Source organism: Stenella coeruleoalba, assembly GCF_951394435.1.
Source record: "Stenella coeruleoalba genome assembly, chromosome: 11".
Classification (NCBI taxonomy): domain Eukaryota; kingdom Metazoa; phylum Chordata; class Mammalia; order Artiodactyla; family Delphinidae; genus Stenella; species Stenella coeruleoalba.
The window spans coordinates 85007215-85029846 of NC_137157.1; the positions used below are offsets into that span (position 1 = coordinate 85007215).

Genomic DNA, 22632 nt, shown 5'->3' on the forward strand with positions numbered 1-22632 from the left:
GAGCGGCTGGGCCCGTGAGCCATGGCCACTGAGCCTGCATGTCCAGAGCCTGTGCTCCGCAACGGGAGAGGCCACAACAGTGAGAGGCCCGCGTACCGGAAAAAAAAAAAAAAAAAAGGAGGCAGTAGAATTAGAATCAGAGATGAGATGTGACAATGGAAGCAGAAATTGGAGTGATGAGAGCTTTGAGATGGAGGAAGGAAGGGACCACAAGCCAAGGAATGCAGGTGGCCTCTAGAAGCTGGGAAAGGCTAAAGAACAGATTCTCCCCTAGGGACTACAAGTGGAATGCAACTCTGCTGACATGTCGGTTTTAACCCATAAGACCCATTTCAGAGGACTTGCTCCCAAATCTGTCAGATAACAGATTTGCGTTGTTTTAAACTACTAGGAAGGCAGTAATTTGTTGCTATCACAACAGGAATAGAGATGTCAAGACAAGGAAGGAGAGAGTTTCAAGTATAGAGGAGGGACTGAATCAACAAAGGGTTGAACCAGCGTCAGCTTGGTTTAGCAATATTCAGGCCATTTGTGGTCAGCCTGCTAACTACAGCTTCAGGGGAAAAAGGAGGGTTAAATCAGATTGCAGTAGCTTGAGGAATGAATGAGTGGTGAGATGAAGGATACAGAAGTGTGGCTATGAGATTTTTCTGTGAAGAGGAAAGATAATTAAGTTGTTTCAGAGTGACATGGTTTTGAGAGTTGGTATTTTCTTAAATATGAGTGAGCACATTTATATGACAAAAGGAAATATCTAGGGGGAGCAGAGAGAAGCTGAAAGTTCAGAAGGAATGGATGATTGAAGAGACTAAGATCACTGAGGACAGGAGAAGGAACGAGATCCAAAGCACTACTAAAAGGATCGTTCTTCACTCCTCACTCAAACCGGAAACAAAGGATGAATGCAAACAGAGATAAGCTGATGAAGAATTCAGGATGGTCTCGCTCAGTGTTTCTGATGATCTTAAGAGCTAAAGGTCATCTTCTGAGAGTCAGGAGGCAAGTGTTAAAATAAGAGAATATGACAAAAAACGTTCAGAAAGTGTTCAAGGAATAGGGAAAAGAATTTCTAGACATTTTTAAGGTACAGTAGTGACTTTTTTGTTGTTGTTTTTTTGCGGTACGCGGGCCTCTCACCGCTGTGGCCTCTCCCGTTGCGGAGCACAGGCTCCGGATGCGCAGGCTCAGCGGCCATGGCTCACGGGCCCAGCCTCTCCTCAGCATGTGGGATCCTCCCGGACCGGGGCACGAATCCGCATCCCCCGCATCGGCAGGCGGACTCTCAACCACGGCGCCACCAGGGAAGCCCAGTCGTGACTTTTTAATGGCACAAATATACACGACTGTGACTTTCTCCAGCAGCTAGAGTGGAAGTGAAGGAAGTAAATAGTTGGAGATTTGGTGTCGTTTAATTCCAGCATTTGTGCAGCGGGGCCAGGTGGCACAAGTCTTAGCGGTAACTGTATGATTGACTGAATTAATTGTTGTGTTGATGAATTGTTAGGTCTGAAATGGATAGGAAAGGAAGGATGAAAGGAGAAAGATGGGGATGATGCAGGAGAAAATGGGAGGTTCCAGAAACTGGAGGTCTTGAAGGGAGACATACACTGGGAGAAATATAGTGAGAGAAGTGGAAGTATGGTAGTTGTGGTCAAGGGATACAAAGCTAAGGTTGAACATTTCAGAGGAGGAACAGTTTGGAGTTTGACAAGGGTAAGATTGCCATGAAGTTCTTTGAAGTCAGTAACGTCCAATAGCTATGATGTAAGTGTGTAGGATATAATCCTGGATTTTAAAGTTGCCCAGAATAAGGTAGAAAAGTAACCAAGAGATTGTCGGACAAGGAAAGTAACATATTTGCATAAGGAAAATTTCACAGGTGTCTTTATATACGAATAAAGAATAAGGTTTTAAAAGTTTCAGTGTAATTTAAAAACTCCTAACTTTCCTTCCTACTCACCCCAGGAATATAGTTTCTGGGGGTGAAAAAATGAGAAGTTCTTACTGAGATGTCCATGTCAGTGGTGATGTCTAGGAGATATATACAAGGTTTAAGGTGCAGAATATTTAGTTTAAAAGGGAACTTGAGGTCCCAGAGGGCACCATGGAAGCATATCACCGTGAGAGTAACATGGAGAATTAGGAGAGTAGGGAAGGTTGCATGTTGTGCTGTTGGGATGAAATGAGTGAGATGTTAGAAGGGGTTCGCATTTGAAGCACTTGCGATAAAAGAGGGAGGTGAAAACCATGGTGGAACTGACTGGTCTCAAGATTCTAAATGGATTTCTGATGTAAGGATGTTTCCATGTCAGGGCTGAGAATGCACTGCACGTCAAGACAAGCTAGCTTACGTTCTCTGTTCAGCACTTCACTGTGTCTTAGCTCACTGTATCATATGTCACATATTAGGCAGCCAGTAGCTACTTGTTAACTGAATACATAAAGCAATGAGTGTCCCAAAGAGAAAATGATTGAAAGGTTGTTTGGGGCTCAGGAAAACTCAATCTGAAAGAGCAATAAATACTGAATTACAGTGGAAGCGACTGACACATAATGAGGGTCTTTCAATGTTGACTGAGGCATGGCTGGGAAAGAGACATCACCATACATTCCTGAGTCCCAGGCAAGGGAATGATGATCAAACGGGCTTTCATGTTCTGTAAAATTCAGCCTTGGGTGGAGTCATAACATCAATGTAAGCAGTGTAGACACATTCAGTTTACTAGAGAGGTCTGGATACCCAAAGAGAGAAGCTCTTAGCTTCTGCCAACTTCAAGAAGGGTTTGAAGTGATTTATGGTATTGCCTTGCATGTAATCTGAGAATAAACATAAAATAAAGAGCATGAGTAAATTACTATAGAAAAATAGAGACCAAAGGGGAAGTTAAAACTTGGATATACAAGTGACTAAATAATTACAATTGGAAAAAATTTGAAATAGCTACTGCATTAAAACTTGCACAAGGTAAAACATTTAGGAATAAAAGAATCAATTTGATGAAGGTAATAGAATTAGACCTTGAGCTGCTAGATTAAAGAGAAAATGCATCTTGGGCAATACATTTAGTTACAACCTCTGACAGCAACCACATTGGGAAACACTTGGTGTCACATTTTCCTTGATAGGAGGAATAAGGGAAATTATACACATTTGTCTAGAGAAACAACTTTTTTTCTGGCAGGAAATGTTGTAAGTCCTGTTGCATAAAGGAAAATAAGTGACACGGTAGACATATCCAACTCCAGGTTGTTAAAGACAGAGCAGTTCACCTTATGACTCTATCATAAAAACGAAGACCATAATATTAAATCCTAAAACCATGGGCTCAAGGTCACAGGAGGATAATGAAGGACAGAAGAACAGAGATGACATGATCTAAATACTTCATTTTAAAATAACCAAATTTAATGAAGTGCAGGAACTTGGAGATTCTAGATGAATGGATGCTGGCCCATTCCCTCTTCGGGCTCAAACATCAGATGCTCTGTTATCACTATGGTTTCCTATACGGCTTGTGTAATCTGCTTTTGAGTTCTAAATACAGTTTATAGCTTCTAAACCCAAATGCATTGTTCTCCCTTGCGTTGCCTAGTATTACTCCATGGCTGTGTGTTCTTTCATGGCAGGTGCACTTTGGAAGGTGGCTGATAGAAGGGAGTCCTTACGTGGTGCTCTTTGACATAAGCTATTCGGCTCGGAACCTGGACGCGTGGAAAGGTGACCTCTGGGAAGCATGCAATGTTGGTATCCCTTATCACGACCAGGAAGCCAACGATATGCTGATATTTGGATCGCTAACTGCCTGGTTCTTGAAAGAGGTACTGTTTACTGTAGAGTCGTACAACAGAGGAGAAGCCCAGTTGCTCTCCACGGCCAGCAACGATCCTCTAAACTTTAAGCCAATTTTGAGATGATGCCATTATTAATTGTCCTAAAACATTTCAAAGGAATCTGAGAAAACATTCAGCCTTCCCGTAACTAAATACCAGCTGTTGGAACAGGGTGATGATAATGCTTATTCGTATTTACCTCATGTCAGGTTCAACTAGAATGATGTGGATAAAACACCCAATTATATTCCCTGTTACCTAGATAATATTCAACATATATGCAAGAAAAAACAGTATACATCATGCACTATGTACTTGATTTCTAGCGTCATGGGAGTAGAAAATGGCCTGAAATCTTTGATTTTGTTTATGTGTGAGTGCTTGTGCGACTTCAGTGGCTCTTAGATCTTTTAATCATTTGCTAAAGGCTGAAGTGGTCTCAGAAGTTGCTAAGGAGTCTACAGCAGTGAAATAGTCCATAGATGTAAAAAAAAACCCAAAAGCGTTGGAAATCAGTCCTTGTTGAATGAGCCAAGGCTGTACTCAATTCCTGAAAGCATGGCAGTAGGATTTCTTCCTCTTCCTTTCATTACCTCAAGATGATTATGCCTCACTTAAAAATCGGAGAATGAAGAGCGTCCCTAGAAAAGTGGGACTGTGGTCCAAGGACAAATCACAGAACTCTATGTTGGGAGTGTGTCCCCCTGACCAGTATAACTTCTTTCTGATGAATTAACTCCAACAGCCATAAAGGGCTGCTTTGCGGTGAAGGGGAAGTGAAGGGGTGGTCCTATTGCTTTGTCTTGGTGACACCGTAGGAGAAGAGTGAGGCTGCTGACAGGATCTGGCCTAGTGACAGATAGATGCAGGCTTAGCATCAGTTGCTGAAACCAACTCTTCCTCTGCCAACTGCCCCAGGGCTGAGGCCAGCCTCCACGAGCACCCACACATGCCACACATCTGTGCATGTCAAGCCTTCCAGGTGATTCTGATGTACCCTAGGTATGAGAACCGCTGTCTTAGGTTAACTCTCCAGACTTCCCAATTCTCTGGGCAGGCTCCTTGAACACAGGTGTTTTTCATTATCGATGCTACTCCCCCACTAGGGAAACAGTCATTAAGGGGAGTGGAATGTAAATATTAATTTTTTGTAAGGGTGAAACAAAGTAACATTTTCTATTGAAGTGCAGTTGATTTAAATATTGTGTTAGTTTTAGGTGTACAGAGAAGTGATTCAGTTATATATATATATATATTTTTTCCATTATAGGTTATTATAAGATGCTAATATAGTTCCCTGTGCTACACAGTAAATCCTTATTGTTTATCTATTTTATATATGGTAGTGTGTATCTGTTAATTCCATATTCCTAATTTATCCCTCCTTCCAACCCTTTGGTAACCATAACTTTGTTTTCTATGTCTGTGAGTCTGTTTCTGTTTTGGAAATAAATTCATTTGTATTATTTTCCATATTCCACCTATAAGTGATATCATATAATATTTGTCTTTCTCTCTTTGACTTACTTCACTTAGTATGATATTCTCTAGGTCAATCCATGTTGCTGCAAATGGAAATATTTCATTCTTTTTTATAGCTGAGTATTATTCCATTGTATATGTATACCACATCTTCTTTATCCATTCCTCTGTCGATGGACGTTTAGGTTGCTTCCATGTCTTGGCTACTGTAAATAGTGCTGCAATGAACATTGGGGTGCGTGTATCTTTTCGAATTATGGTTTTCTCTGGATATATGCCCAGGAGTGGGATTGCTGGATCATATGGTAGCTATATTTTTAGTGAAACAAAGTAACTTTTAGGTTAAGAAACTGGTGCCCTGACTAGTGTTAGAATGAGACCTGGAATTAGACCTGGGTCCTCAGTGTGTTATTAAATTTCTATTTGATTCTAAGCAAGTTATTAATCTCTTTCCCTAGTTCCAAATTCTTAAAATAATAGTATATCATTTAAAATGTTTTTGGATTCAAGGAACAGAAAGTCCAAATAAGACTGACTTAAAACATGAAGTCATTTATTGTTTATTAAATAGACGCTTGTAAGTGGGTGGTCCCAACTAATTCAGCAGCTCAGTGAACCTTCAAGGATAATATTGCTATTATCCATTCATCCATTTAATGAATAGCTATTGAGTGCCTACTGTGCATTTATTCAGGAGTCCCCTCTGTGGATACAAAAATAAATTTGATCCATATTGAAAGAGAGGATTATGCTATAAACATATATGGGCTTTATGAACATGCAGCTAAATTCTATAAAACCGTTATATTTGCTAAATCTGCCTGCTTTGTCTTTAGATCCCTTTAAATTGTGCTAAAATTTACAGGCATGATCACGTTCCTTATGCTGTGGGCCACGAGCAAGATCCAACTACACCACCAACTTTTCTAAAAGCTTCCTTTCCGGTGTAGGTGACAGATCATGCCGATGGGAAACACGTCATTGTCCAATTCCATGAATGGCAGGCTGGGACTGGACTGATTCTTTCTCGAGCTCGGAAACTTCCGATTGCTACAGTCTTTACCACTCACGCCACACTGCTTGGGAGGTATCTCTGTGCAGCAAACATCGATTTCTACAACCACCTTGATAAGGTAATTAGTCCTTCCACCTTCCCCCCTCATCACCTTTCTTTCTGATCCTTGAAGCTGAAGGATGGGAAATATTGACCTTCGTCTTTCATCTGTCATCCAGATGGCAGAAATGCCCTTTCAACCAATCAGTATTCATGACAAAGCCTCCCCTGAGTGACTGAGCGCTCATATAGTTTAACTTTGTTCAGAGTGCAGTAGAGTGTAGCAAGGAGAGGCCAGATGGCTGTCCACTTTGGAGCAATAGACCCAAGGTCCAAAGGCATCTGGTGGGAGTCAGACACTGAGGATGTGAGGTCGGGCTGCTGTCTACTCTGAAGTTTGGGAAATGCTGTGAGGACTCTGGATCCACACACAGATCTGAGTGGCAGGTGCATGGCAGGGAATCTAGCCATCAACTTGTTCTATGAGCCTTACTTCCTCCATCCTTCAAGTGAGCAAAGGTCAGATTTCTGCTGTGACTCTGCAGTGAGTTATAGGTGGAGCTTTGTGGGGGTCTAGTAAAACAGAGTTATCAAAGACAGGGATGTGGGGCTTCCCTGGTGGCGCCGTGGTTAAGAATCCACCTGCCAATGCAGGGGACACGGGTTCGCGCCCTGGTCCGGGAAAATCCCACATGCCGTGGAGCAACTAAGTCCGTGCACCACAACTACTGAGCCTGCGCTTTAGAGCCCGCGAGCCACAACTACTGAGCCTGCGTGCTACAACTACTGAAGCCCGCTGGCCTAGAGCCCGTGCTCCGCAACAAGAGAAGCCACCGCAATGAGAAGCCCGCACACCGCAACGAAGAGTAGCCCCCGCTTGCCGCAACTAGAGAAAGCCCGTGCGCAGCAACGAAGACCCAGCACAGCCAAAAATAAATTAATTTTAAAAAAAATTTCTTAAATGAAAATAAAAGAATAAATGAAACAAAATAAATTCGGAGAGTATTAAGATGAAATTAGTACAAGATAATGAAAAAAAGATGAATGAAAAGATCTACGAGTAAGAAATACATCTCTGAAGAAAAGAAAAAACAGGGATGTGGATCCTTGCTGACTAAACAGTTGGGTTTGCCTATCTTAGAAGACTGCCTTATTCTATGACCCAAAGTCATTCAGTTTTGACTTCTTCTATTTTCCATCAGTTCAATCAGGTTAATAAAAGTATGTTTCTCACATCATCCTGTCAGTAATAGTGATCAAGCATCTGAGTAACATAAAGCCAGGAGTTTTGCAGATTTGGTATCTATGTTGCCAATTAAGTCAATTTAGTATTTTAGGGTTCTGTTCCACTATCAGGAACATTAGGAAGTTGGAAAGTTGATTTCTAAAGACTCCCCCAGTTTAAAAAATCTCTAGAATTCTATGAAACAGAATGCATGCTTGTGTGAGTGTGTGTATGTTTGTGTGTGTTTGTAACATATGAATAATACTACTCAGGTAATGAGGGCAGAAAATTATACTATCATCTCAGAGACATTTTGAGCACAGGAAAGTTCTTTCAGACAAACTTTAACATTTGCAAAGCAATGAATGGTCCTAAGGAGAGCTTGCCTATAAAAAGGTCAGCTAAACCTGAAGGTCAATTTGTAAACATTAGATGTATATTTAAAATAAAGTCACCAAGGAATTCAAAAAGTCAGGAGATCAGGGAGATTTCCTAATGGTAGACTAATGAGGGCAAACCTGCGATCTGTGATAAACTCAACCACCATATTTCCTGGAGAAGAGCGGACTTTGATTTTTGTGAAAGAGAAAATATTACAGAGGCATATCAAATATTTCACAGCAGAATACTTAAGAGCATTGGATAAACAATTACTGAAAACAACTAATAATATTCATCAGATTTTATTAATCGTTTTTAAGGAACAAAACTATTATAATATATAGTTATATATTATAACTGTATCTGTTCAGTAAAAGGTCAGTGTTTATATCACACTGTTTTCAAATATGAGTATATATCTCCCTAGCTTAACCCCCTCACTTGTTGAAATATGGAAGCTTAGCCAGACCCTAGCCCATCTCTCTAGTAAAAAGTCCTGCTCAGCAGAGTGACTAGTAAATCAATAACAAGTAATTAAGAACTAGGTTTTAAGTTAAAAACTCATAATCATTATTCACAGGAAAGGCCCCCATATCAATTTCTACAGCAGACCTTCCAATGCTCACAGTAGGTTTAGAAATTCAGTGAAACAGCAAAACACCAAATTATATATATGAAAAGTTTTTAAAAGTTCAACATAAGAAATGAGTCATAAATTAGTCTTTGGTACAGGATCCAGTCAGTTTCAGTGAGCTCTGACTCAGGCAAGTAGACGTCGGGGGAAAATGAGAACAAGGATAAAAGCATTTAACTTTGATAAAAGCAGAAAGATTAGCACTATTTTACTCAAAGACATTAACTGAAAACATTTCTGGTTAATAGCCGATTCATAAGGACTTTGATGTTTGTTTATGTTTTGGCTTAAATGTATTAGTTAAAATAGCATTGCAACTATTTTCAGCCAGACTATGAATTTTCTGAGACTCTCCATGAAGATGTTTCAAAATTCATTCTTATCGGTCCTGCCATTGGTCAATCGTCTCCTCAATGATAATGACTAGATACCTAATGCTTTAAATAAAAAGGGGATGGGCATTAGTTTTCTTATGTTTAGGCCTCTCTTTTCTTGATAGCAATGGGATTTCCTAGATGGGAAAGTGAGGACAGGGCTGTTTGGGATTAGAAAATGGTGAAGAAAGCCATAGACAATTGTTTTGTGGATTTTAACTCTTTCCTCTGACCAAGTGTTGAGCTGGTCAAGTTCAATTATAGGGAATCGCAAGGCCTCTGCTATCCTCTCCCTGTATTTTTGCATACTTGGTTTCCTCATTTAGGAATCCTATCTTCTCACCTCTAAATAGTATTCAAATGTTAAGTGCTACCCCTATGTGAAATCTTACTATTCTCTACACTAACAACAACACTACTACTAAATAATAACAATAGCTGAAATTATCAAGCCCTTTCCATATGCCAGACACTTTTCTAAACATTTGATATGTGTTAACTCATTTAATTTCCCCCAAACTTAATGAAATAGGAAACATTTCATTCCAGAATTATTTTTCTCAAACACAGACTATGTCTTTACCATACCTCTAGCTGAGCCCTTTCAGTGCTTGCCATTGTATTCAGGACAAAGGCTGAATTTCTAGCCTTGTCTTCAGGGACTTCTGGGATCTGGTCCTATTACCAGGATGTTTCTCTATTACGTGTCCTACATTCTACACCCAATGCTATAGTCACATCAGATGTCTTGTTATTTTCTGCACATACAGTTTGACTTTATATATTTGTTCTTTGGGGCAACTAAATTTCTCAGTCCAAAATAACCTTTCCCCAAATTAAACTTTCATGCCTCAGTCCAAATGTCATTTTATTTATCTAATCAACTTAGAAATACAAAGATTAATAAGTCATGTTCCTTGCCCTTGAAAATCGTACATTCTAGAGGTGATATTGACAATATGAACAATTGCATAAATATGACATACTTTTCTCTCTCCTCAGCCAGGATGAATCAGACCCTCTCTGATCCTGCACCTTACTCAGACACTTACTCATTTCTGCCCAACTTTTACCTGCTTTCTCATTCATAAGCTCTTTGAAAGCAACAAAAGTATGTAAATTACTAAACAAATGTAGGCTGAATGAGAGATTTGGTTGAATGAATGAGACCAGCCATACAGAGCTGATCTAAGCATGCCATATAGAGCCTTGATTCAGACATTTTCAGAGAGATGGTTGCAAATATTACAGTCAAGAAAGAATGCTCTAGGTATGTCCCTGTTGCAATCTCTAGAATCATGTAATGAGACTCTTTTAGAACATTCCTCTACATGGTGCAGTCGTTATTGGGATTGCCATGTTGATTGAGCTGGAATCTACTTGATATAAAAGCAGGCAGGAGCCCAGGTGTGGAGCCAAACTGATTTGGGATCAATTTAGGGCTCTGCTAAGATACTTAATAGGAATGTGACCTTGGGCCACTTTCTTAACCCCTAAAAGGTTCAATTTCCCCCTACGTAAGATGAAGACAAAAAATGTGTCTCTGGTTTATGAGGATTAAATATGATATCGCTCTTAGAAGGGTCTGATACATAGACTTCAGCTTCTAATAATCTTTATTGCAAAAAGCACCCCACTAATACAATGCCAGAAACTTTATATACTTTTTTGTCTTAGACACTGCTAGTTTCATATGCAGCTATAGAGACATAACATTCAGTAACTAAGCAAAATGGCAAAAGCCCGCAACGGTTGCTAACTGTGTTAAGTAACTGTTGGGAGTTTGGCTTTTTTTTTTTAAAGTTAAGATGCCCAGAATAATGGATGATTACACAATCTAACACACCATCTAATTAAAGTAACTGTACACTCCTTGAAGTTTCACGGTGTTGGGAGTTATATAGCATGGAAAAGCATTTGTCTTTTCTCTTTGTCAGGTTTCTTTCCTTTAGTGAATAGGAAGGATAATACTTATCCTTACTTTCAGTATCAAGTTTAATGTCAGCTTTGTTTCATTGCTTATGGAAAAAATATGATAAAGACCTTGGGGAAAGGAATTAGCTCAACATTTATAAAATAAGTAAAAGGATAATGAAAATGCCAAAAAAATCAAGAATTCTCTATGATTATAGCCAAGGGGAAATATCTTTTACATAGGGGGTTAAATGACAGTTTAGAAGCACAGATGAACTAAACAGCACTTTTTGTAAGCATTAAGTAGCTATGGACTTTAGTAATGGGTTTAACAGAAATTTATCATTATTTCTTTTGTGGTCATAAAATTTCACACAGCCTTAAAGAAAAACAATATGAGAAATATGTGATTTTGTTTCGCTTGTGTAGAAGAATCGGTGTAAGCAAATGTGTATGTGCGTGTGTTTTGTTTTGTGTTCACAGTTTAACATAGACAAAGAGGCTGGGGAAAGGCAGATTTATCACCGGTATTGCATGGAGCGTGCCTCAGTCCATTGTGCTCATGTATTCACCACTGTTTCTGAAATAACAGCAATAGAGGCAGAACACATGCTGAAGAGAAAGCCTGGTAATTATTATCCCTGAGTTTGTCACCGACCTATGAGAATTTTGTTTGAAACAAAAACGCGTAAAATAATAATAAGAGGAAAAATTGCATTCACTATTACCACTCAAATCTTTACACATATTTTCAGTAGCTTTTTTGAACACTAAGCTATATCTGGAACATACTAGTGTACAATCTGTGCTTGTCGTATAGTCTATGCTTAAAATGACCTAGTTCTGAACTGGGTTGTCATAATGACTTCCTGTGCGTAAGCAAGCTGAGTTGATTTTTCTATTTTAAGAAAATGAAAGTCCAGAAAATATCAGAAATGTGAGTGATACTACCCTAGTCCTACATCCTAGAACGTCGCCTTATTGGTCCTGTTTAGTAGAAACCTGTTGTTTTACTTCTCCCAAGATTTTCTTGTAAGTTTTTCTGGGAACTATCCCCAGACCCATCCAGAGGTTGCAATGCCAAGAGGCATGTTCCTAAAACATGACACTGTCACCTGACCACAGCTGATTGGTCCAGAGGTAGACATCTGACATAAGCTGGACCAATCAGAATGCTCTCATAAGTCTAAACAAATGAGTCTGTTTGAATGCACTCTTGTATAACAGAAAGGTCACCTTGGAAGCTGTTAGCAGTGCCCATTTTCCCATTATGTTGCATGAGATGCAAAGGAAGTTAAACTACAGTGAAGTACAATAAGAAGCAGAAACAGTTTGAGAGAGAGAGAACTCTATACTTTCCACAGTGATTTAGACCATGGTTTAAACTAATTCCTGAGGCCCAGCTAAGTCTTTGCTATGAGACACTCCAGCATCTTATTAATAAATCCCTCCTTATTATACTTAGTGTTAATAGGTTTCTGTTACTTGCAACCAAACAGTCCTAATTAATACATCCTCCTTGCTTGATTGCTGTGGTCTTGTCTCTAGTTGTCTTTGTTTCAGATACCAGTTGAATATCAGAGAAAGCATTTCAAAGCGCTAGATAATTAAAAAAGAAGAATCCAATTAATTTGAGTAGTGACAGCCTCAAGACCCTATGCTATTCTTTTTTCTTTCCAAGGGTTCTCTTGGATTCACTTGGGTTCTCACTCTCATGTCTCTTACAGGAGTTTGCTACATCAATATGCTCACTTGTTTCTTGGATTCATTTTTTCCCCTATCTTCAGTATCCTTTTCTGTGCTTACGAAAATGCTTTATTTTTTCCTATTCTAAAATAAAAATTTTTCTTGAAGCCACTACTCTGTCAGATGTCTATACAATCCCATCCTCCCTCCTTTTGTTAAATATTTTAGAAAAATAATCCATAGTTCTTCCACTTACTCACAGCCCCTTCAACTCTAATTTCCAACCTCCAACACTTGGTCTAAAATTGCTTTTTCAAAAGTCACCAAGTTCAGATTTCTGTAATTTTCTTTATGTTCCTTGACATTCTTTAGAAGTTAAAGGTGGCGGATACCTCTATCATCCCTTACTTTTCATGACATTACATATTCTAAGTTTTCTCAAATATGATTCTTTTCTAGTGTCTCTCATAGTTCCTCTTCTATCTTCCATCTTTTAAAAGCAGACATTCTCCGTGATCAGATTCTGGATCCTGCTTTCTCTACATACTATTTTCTTAACTTCCTGTTTTCTTAAGGAGATTGCTGTAGGATAGGGGTGAAAACTGTGGACTTGTTGCCAAACTGCCTGAATTCAGTATCAAAAATGACTTTGTGTTGAATATATGTCACTAGCTGTATGACACTGTGAAAGTTGCTTAAGCTCTCTTTGCCCTAATTGCATCATGGAGATGATAATACTATCTCTTCTAGAATTGTTGCAATGATTAAATAAGTTACTACACGGGAAGAATGCAGATCAGTGCCTCGTTCATTGTAAAGGTTCAGAAAATGACAACGATTATTATTTTGTGTGGATCAGACTTTTCCCAAGCTCTCATCTCTTCTGCTCACTTCACTTGGAGGTTCTACTAGAACTATAAACCCCATAAGCTGCTCCATTTCTGACTAGTAAAAGAATCACGTGGTGGCTCTGATAGAAATTGTGAGATCCCTGATGCTTTGTGGTTCAAGAAGGTCCGCAGACTTCCAATGGATTATTAAGCACAAAATTTTTCCCAAGAGCATTCTGAGAAAAAGCATCATATAGCACATCATTACTTTGTATTTTTTCGTTTTCCTTGAAGTCTTCCCCAGTTAAAAGTATAACCACAGCTAAAAGGTGTGGGTGTAGCTCCAGAGCAGGAGGGAAATGGTGGCTGGATCAAAAGCTTATATAGGGCCAGATATTTTTAATAATATTATCATATTCTAATTGGCAAAGCCTTATTTATTACTGCATTATTATACTTTTTTTTTTTTTTTTTGCGGTACTCGGGCCTCTCACTGTTGTGGCCTCTCCCGTTGCGGAGCACAGGCTCCGGACGCGCAGGCTCACGGGCCCAGCTGCTCCGCGGCATGTGGGATCTTCCTGGACTGGGGCACGAACCCGTGTCGCCTGCATCGGCAGGCGGACTCTCAACCACTGCGCCACCAGGGAAGCCCCATTATTATACTTTGACCATAAATTCCATTAAAAGTAACATCTGATGTTGAAAAGATGATTTTTTAAAAATATTGGAGAGAGGGCAACATTATAAATTTACTAATTACAAATATGCAATTGAATACATCTGCTTTGAAACTTGAAAATAATGTACATCAAAATGATTGCCCTCGGGCTTCCCTGGTGGCTCAGTGGTTGAGAGCCACCAATATTCATCCAACAATTAATTATTAAACACTGCTTCAAGCAATAGGAAAGGGTAAGTGGATAAACGCACGTACCTACCTTCATAGAGCTTACATTCTGAAGGGAGGAGACAGGCAATAGACCAGATTATCAAATAAATGCACGATATGTTTGGGTTAATAAATGCCGTGGAGAAAAGTAAATCAGGTAAGGGAATAGGGAGTGGAGGTGGAGGTGGTGGGCATGTTTTGTTTTTGATTTTTTTCTTTATGTAGCATTTCAGAGAAGTCCTCTTTGATTAGGTAAAATTTAAGGGAACAACAGATAAGACTCAAGGCTTCATCTATACAGGAGATGCCTATATACCCAAGAGGGCAAAAAAGGAATGAAATAAGAAGTTACTTTCTTGGACTGTTACAACAATTCTGTGAGCTCTGTGCATAGCCAAGATAAGTTGCTTGCAATCTAATATTTTGCCTGCTCCAAAAACCAAGCAAGATATTTTATTTATTTTTATTCTTTCAATATTTTTTAAAAAATTATACAATTTTTAAAGGTTACTTTCCACTTACAGTTATTACAAAATATTAGCTATATTCCTCATATTGTATAACACATCATTGAGCCTCTCTTACACCCAAGAGTTTGTACCTCCCAATCATCCACCCCTATATTGCCCTCCCACCTCCCCACTGGTAAACACTAATTTGTTCTCTACATCTGTGAGTCCAAGCAAGAGATTTTAGACTAAAGTAGTTCTGGTTTCCACAATACAGTTGTTCTTCAGTTTCTACAATGTTTTTCATTTACAAAATCCTATTTTTACTCAGTTGCTTTACTACCTAGAGAAAAAATAGAGGATCCAGGGAGCTGGATTAGCTATATGTAATTAAGAATATTAAATTTCTTTTCATTTTCCTTATTTCAAAGGCATCCATGTGGTAAGAGACTTTTTGTCCATCCAAATTCTGAATTTATTCTGTTTTGTTTTGTATTTTTTTTAAAAAAACAATAAATTCAGAATTTGGGTGAGAAGATATACTTAAAGTGATGAAAGGGAAGAACTTACAACCAAGATTACTCTACCAAGCAAGGATTTCATTCAGATTCGATGGAGAAATCAAAAGCTTTACAGACAAGCAAAAGCTAAGAGAATTCAGCACCACCAAACCAGCTCTACAACAAATGCTAAAGGAACTTCTCTAAGTGGGAAACACAAGAGAAGAAAAGGACCTACAAAAACAAACACAAAACAATTAAGAAAATGGTCATAGGAACATACATATTGATAATTACCTTAAACATGAATGGATTAAATGCTTCAACCAAAAGACGTAGACTGGCTGAATGGATACAAAAACAAGATCCATATATATGCTGTCTACAAGAGACCAGTTCAGACCTAGACTGAAAGTGAGGGGATGGAAAAAGATATTCCATGCAAATGGAAATCAAAAGAAACCTGGAGTAGCAATTCTCATATCAGATAAAATAGACTTTAAAATAAAGAATGTTACAAGAGACAAGGAAGGACACTACATAATGATCAAGGGATCAATCCAAGAAGAAGATATAACAATTATAAATATATATGCACCCAACATAGGAGCACCTCAATACATAAGGCAGCTGCTAACAGCTATAAAAGAGGAAATCGACAGTAACACAATAATAGTGGGGGGCTTTAACACCTCACTTTCACCAATGGACAAATCATCCAAACAGAAAATTAATAAGGAAACACAAGCTTTAAATGAAACAATAGACCAGATAGATTTAATTGATATTTATAGGACATTCCATCCAAAAACAGCAGATTACACTTTCTTCTCAAGTGTGAACAGAACATTCTCCAGGATAGATCACATCTTGGGTCACAAATCAAGCCTCAGTAAATTTAAGAAAAACTGAAATCATATCAAGCATCTTTTCTGACCACAATGCTATGAGATTAGAAGTCAATTACAGGGAAAAAAACGTAAAAAACAGAAACACATGGAGGCTAAACAGTACCTTACTCAATAATCAAGAAATCACTGAAGAAATCAAAGAGGAAATCAAAACATACCTAGAGACAAATGACAATGAAAACACAATCATCCAAAACCTACAGGGTGTAGCAAAAGCAGTTCTAAGAGGGAAGTTTATAGGTATACAAGCCTACCTCAAGAAACAAGAAAAATCTCAAATAAACAATTTAACCTTACACCTAAAGGAACTAGAGAAAGAAGAAAAAACAAAACCTAAAGTTATCAGAAGGAAAGAAATCATAAAGATCAGAGCAGAATAAATGAAATAGAAACAAAAAAACAAGAGCAAAGATCAATAAAACAAAAAGCTGGTTCTTTGAGAAGATAAACAAAATTGATAAATCATTAGCCAGATTCATCAAGAAAAAGAGGGAGAGGACTCAAATCAATAAAATTAGAAATGAAAAAGGAGAAGTTACAACAGACACCTCAGAAATACACAGCATCCTAAGAGACTACTACAAGAAACTCTATGCCAATAAATTGGACAACCTGGAAGAAATGGACAAATTCTTAGAAAGGTATAACCTTCCAAGACTGAACCAGGAAGAAATAGAAAATATGAACAGACCAATCACAAGTAATGAAATTGGAACTGTGATTAAAAAATCTTCCAACAAGCAAAAGCCCAAGACCAGATGGCTTCACAGGTGGATTCTATCAAACATTTAGAGAAGAGCTAACACCCACCCTTCTCAAACTCCTGCAAAAAATTGCAGAGGAAGGACCACTCCCAAACCCATTCTATGAGGTCACCATCACCCTGATACCAAAACCAGACAAAGATACTACAAAAAAAGAAAATTACTGACCAACATCACTCGTGAATATAGGTGCAAACATCCTCAACAAAATACTAGCAAACAGAATCCAACAAAACATTAAAAGATTCGTACACCATGATCAAGTGGGATTTATCCCAGGGATGGAAGGATTCTTCAATATACGCTAATCAATCAATGTGATATACCATATTAACAAATTGAAGAATAAAAACCATATGATCATCTCAGTAGACGCAGGAAAAGCTTTTGACAAAATTCAACACCCATTTATGATAAAACTCTCCAGAAAGTGGGCATAGAGGGAACCTACCTCAACATAATAAAGGTCATATATGACAAACCCACAGCAAACATCATTCTCAATGGTGAAGAACTGAAAGCATTTCCTCTAAGATCAGGAACAAGACAAGGATGTCCATTCTCTCTACTATTATTCAACCTAGTTTTGGAAGTCCTAGCCACGGCAATCAGAGAAGAAAAAGAAATAAAAGGAATACAAATTGGAAAAGAAGAAGTAAAACTGTTGCTCTTTGCAGATGTCATGATACTATACATAGAGAATCCTAAAGATGCCACCAGAAAACTACTAGAGCTAATCAATGAATTTGGTAAAGATGCAGGATACAAAATTAATGCACAGAAATCTCTTGCATTCCTATACACTAATGATGAAAAATCTGAAAGAGAAATTAAGGAAACACTACCATTTACCATTGCAAGAAAAAGAATAAAATACCTAGGAATAAACCTACCTAGGGAGAAAAAAGACCTTTATGCAGAAAACTATAAGACACTGATGAAAGAAATTAAAGATGATACCAACAGATGGAGAGATATACTATGATCTTGGATTGGAATAATCAGTATTGTGAAAATGACTATACTACTCAAAGCAATCTACAGATTCAATGCAATCCTATCAAATTACCAAAGGCATTTTTTACAGAAGTAGAACAAAAAAATCTTAAAATTTGTATGGAGACACAAAAGACCCTGAATAGCCAAAGCAGTCTTGAAGGAAAAAAACGGAGCTGGAGGAATCAGACTCCCTGGCTTAAGACTATATTACAAAGCTACAGTAATCAAGACAATATGGTACTGGCACAAAACCAGAAATATAGATCAATGGAACAAGATAGAAGGCCCAGAGATAACCCATGCACCTATGGTCAACTAATCTATGACAAAGGATGCAAGGATATACAGTGGAGAAAAGACAGTCTCTTCAATAAGTGGTGCTGGGAAAACTGGATAGCTACATGTAAAAGAATGAAATTGGAACACTCCCTAACACCAAACACAAAAATAAACTCAAAATGGATTAGAGACCTAAATGTAAGACTGGACACTATAAAACTCTTAGAGGAAAAGATAGGAAGAACATTCTTTGAAATAAATCACAGCAAGGTCTTTTTTGATCCACCTCCTAGAGTAATGGAAATAAAAACAAAAATAAACAAATGGGACCTAATGAAACTCAAAAGCTTTTGCAAAACAAAGGAAACTACAAACAAGATGAAAAGACAATCTTCAGAATGGGAGAAAATATTTGCAAACAAATCAACGGACAAAAGATTAATCTCCAAAATATATAAACAGCTCATGCAGCTCAATATTAAAAAAACAAAAACCTAATCCAAAAATGGGCAGAAGACGTAAATAGACTTTTCTCCAAAGAAGACGTACAGATGGCCAAGAAGCACATGAAAAGCTGTTCAACATCACTAATCATTAGAGAAAGGCAAATCAAAACTACAATGAGGTATCACCTCACACCAGTCCAAATGGGCATCATCAGAAAATCTACAAACAACAAATGCTGGAGAGGGTGTGGAGAAAAGGGAACCCTCTTGCACTGTTGGTAGGAATGTAAATTGATACAGTCACTATGGAGAACAGTATGGAGGTTCCTTAAGAAAACGAAAAATAGAATTAGCATATGACCCAGCAATCCCACTACTGGGCATATACCCAGAGAAAACCATAACTCAAAAAGACACATGCACCCCAATGTTCATTGCAGCACTATTTACAATAGCCAGGTCATGGAAGCAACCTAAATGCCCATTGACAGACGAATGGATAAAGGAGATGTGGTACATATATATAATGGAATATTACTCAACCATAAAAAGGAACGAAATTATGTCATTTGTAGATACGTGGATGGATCCAAAGAGTGTCATGCAGAGTGAAGTAAGTGAGAAAGAGAAAAACAAATATCGTATATTAACGCATATATGTGGAACCTAGAAAAACGGTACAGATGAACCGGTTTGCAGGGCAGAAATAGAGGCACAGATGTAGAGAACAAATGTATGGACACCAAGGGGGGAAAGTGGCGGGGGGGCTGCTGGTGGTGGTGGGATGAATTGGGAGATTGGGATTGAATGTATCCACTGATGTAGATAAAATGGTTGACTAGCAAGACCTGATGTATAAAAAAATAAATAAAAGAAAAAAATTAAATTATGTAAACTTACAATTAAATATTATACTAAAAGCAAAATTAGTACTCAAAAAACATCAATTCCTAGTTATTTTAGTACATTTTACCGTGATCAATACTCTCGTTTATGTCTATTGCATTTGTACGGTGGAAATAGTATGTAACGGTGTTACTTTGTATCTCTTTCCGATTCTGTATTCACATTAGTAGCTTGAAATCCATCATGGTGGGAGTATTTACGCCATGGAGATGGGCAAATACTACTAATAAAACATCTTTCTCTCTCTCTCTCTCTCTTTTTCCTGGAGTGCTGGATACCACTGCATGTAGGCCTCTATGTGGGAGGTTATTCTTCACTAGAAATACGGATGTTAAAAGACCTCATTGACCTAATTCTTTAGGCTAATAAACTGAGACAATTAATTTCAAGACACATCCTTTTTTTTAAACTTATTTTCTTGAAGTATTGTTGTTAGTTTCTGCTGTATGGCGAAGTTATTCATATATATATATATATATATATATATATCTTCTTTTTCACAGTCTTTTCCATTGTGGTGTATTATAGGATATTGAATATAGTTCCTGTGCTTCACAGTAGGACCTTGTTGTTTATCCATTCTGTATATAATAGTTTGCGTCTGCTAATCCCAAACTCCCAATCCATCCTTCCCCCACCCTCCACTCCCTTGGCAACCACAATTCTGTTCTCTATGTCTGTGAGTCTGTTTCTGTTTCGTGGATGAGTTCATTTATGTCATATTTTACATTCTACATATAAGTGATATCACACAATATTTGTCAAGACACATCTTTTATTTTTAATTGTTTGTGAAGCAGTGAGAAAATTCCAGAGGAATTAAAGTCATAATAATGTGGTATTCATATACAGTCTTGCCTTCTCCATCTTTGTGGACAGTACAGCTGCCTGACATAGAGAATAAGGATGTAGACACCGGAGCTAGGCTGCCTTGGCTTTATATCCTACTTCTGTTACTCTGTACTTACGTGACCTTAGCAGATAACCTCTCCACAGTTTCTTCATCTGCAAAATGGGGACAGTGAAAAGAACTTACTTCATATGGTTTAATGAAAATTAAATTAATAGGGTCTACAAAAAAGTCTGGCTCAAAGTAAGCCTGAGATAAATGTTATAGAAAGAGATACATTGTAAGAGGGGTCTGTCCGCTATCCTGATCAGTAGCGAATGTCCAATTACTTAGTAAACAATCATAAGAACAGCAGTTCTTTTTAAATTTTTTTTTCACAACAAATGACCGAGAAGCCTGGGTTGATTTTGTGGAAGCATTTCAAGGGAATAGCCTGTTAACTGTAAAATATCCTTCAAAATGATAGCATACTTATACTTCTAGCTCAAATCTCCACTGCCCAAATCTTCACTGCCATGTGCTAATTTTTTTATTCCTTTTGTTTTAACTGCTACTAAATACAATAACCCATGAATTCAACTCAGTAGGTGATTTCCACCATATACTCTGAGCAGTGTCTCTCTTTCTTATCACAGACCAATATTCTGGAAAACCAAAAATGTCTCCCTGCCCAAGCAACAAAATCTTCTAGGTAGAAAGACTCAGTTATGTATTAGATCTAAAGGGCTACTTTTCCAATGTTCCATATGGACAGAACACTGCCCACACATTTGACCAAAATAAAATGACAAGAGGTAGTTTAGTGCACAGCACAGTTAAAGCTACAACAGGTGGAAGCAGACCGCACGGACGCTACTGGTCCTCCTGACACGTGTGCTCTGGAACAGATTCTATTGACAACGCTGTGCCTCAGTTTCTGCCTCTGAAAATGCAGATAGGCACCCTGGCTTTATTGGTTGTTGCAGGGATTAGATGAGTTACTTGCAAGGTGTTTAGAGCGGTGCCTGGTACACAGCAAGTGATCAATAAATGAAAACTCTAACAATGACTATTTTTGCTATTCGTGTATTTCATAATACCCATCACTCAATGTTATTTCAGTCAGATAGTCCTGATTTTCTATGTCAGCAATTTATTATAAACTTTTATGAATTTTCAATTCTTTGGTAGTCAGAGACTAGAAATGTTAATAGACACCTAACTTGATAGATTTAAAACTACTGTTTTTTGTTTTTCTTTTTACAATGGTATCCTCTCTCAAAAGAGCTTTTTCATGATGATTTTACTTTGCTTTTCCAGATGTAATTACTCCAAATGGATTGAATGTTAAGAAATTTTCAGCAGTACATGAGTTTCAAAATCTCCATGCCACGTACAAGGCCAGGATCCAAGATTTTGTTCGAGGTCATTTTTATGGGTATGCTTATTTTTCTTCACTGAAATAAAATTAGCGTGTGATGTTAGGGATCTGGGGTATAGAGAAAACAGGGTTACTAAAGTAAATGTTTATCTTTCCTAGTCCCCTTTGTACTTTAACAGAACTCGTGTGTACATTTTGTTGCTGTTGCTTTATTTCATTGGAATCTGTTTTGTTTTGTTTTAGTCATCTGGACTTTGATCTCGAAAAAACGTTGTTCCTCTTCATTGCTGGGAGGTATGAGTTTTCAAACAAAGGAGCTGACATCTTCCTAGAATCCTTATCCAGGCTAAATTTCCTGCTGAGGGTAAGAATGATCTAGAACGCCATACAGTATATTTTTATAGGAGAACTTTATTCTGTGGGAAGTAAAGAACTTTCTGGCTTCTTAAATAGATTTCAAAAGAATATATGATTTTGAAGACTTAAAATGACAGCCTTACTCTAAAAGTGACTTTGGTCTTTCAATTAACATATTAGGATTGCCACACTGTTCGCTTGTGTATTTGTCTATGATATCAGGTATATTTTAAAGAGAGCCACAAACTTATCACATATGTGCTATTTTGTTTTCAAGAATCATAGGAGCAAAATCTTATTAGAAATGCTTCTAAAAGAATATTTTTATGTTAATTTTAACTTTTTCCATTTTTATTGAAATATAGTTGATTACCATGTTTCAGTTATACAGCAAAGTGATTCAGTTATACACATATATAAATATATATATTCTTTTTTTTACATTCTCTTCCATTATAGGTTATATATGTGCTATTTTTTTCTTTCTTTTTTTTTTTTTGCGGTACGCGGG

At 37.7% G+C, this 22632-nt stretch overlaps 1 protein-coding gene across 1 annotated transcript in view; it reads left to right on the forward strand.

Annotated features, from left to right (window-relative positions):
* Positions 1 to 22632, forward strand: part of GYS2 (glycogen synthase 2) — a gene marked incomplete at its 3' end in the record, with an annotated part of 56775 nt that overhangs the window by 11934 nt on the left and 22209 nt on the right. The window contains exons 3-7 of the mRNA XM_079938172.1: positions 3628 to 3819; positions 6264 to 6446; positions 11379 to 11523; positions 21704 to 21821; positions 22008 to 22128. Coding sequence (XP_079794298.1) covers positions 3628 to 3819; positions 6264 to 6446; positions 11379 to 11523; positions 21704 to 21821; positions 22008 to 22128 — 759 coding nt within the window. The remainder of the gene's footprint in view (positions 1 to 3627; positions 3820 to 6263; positions 6447 to 11378; positions 11524 to 21703; positions 21822 to 22007; positions 22129 to 22632) is intronic.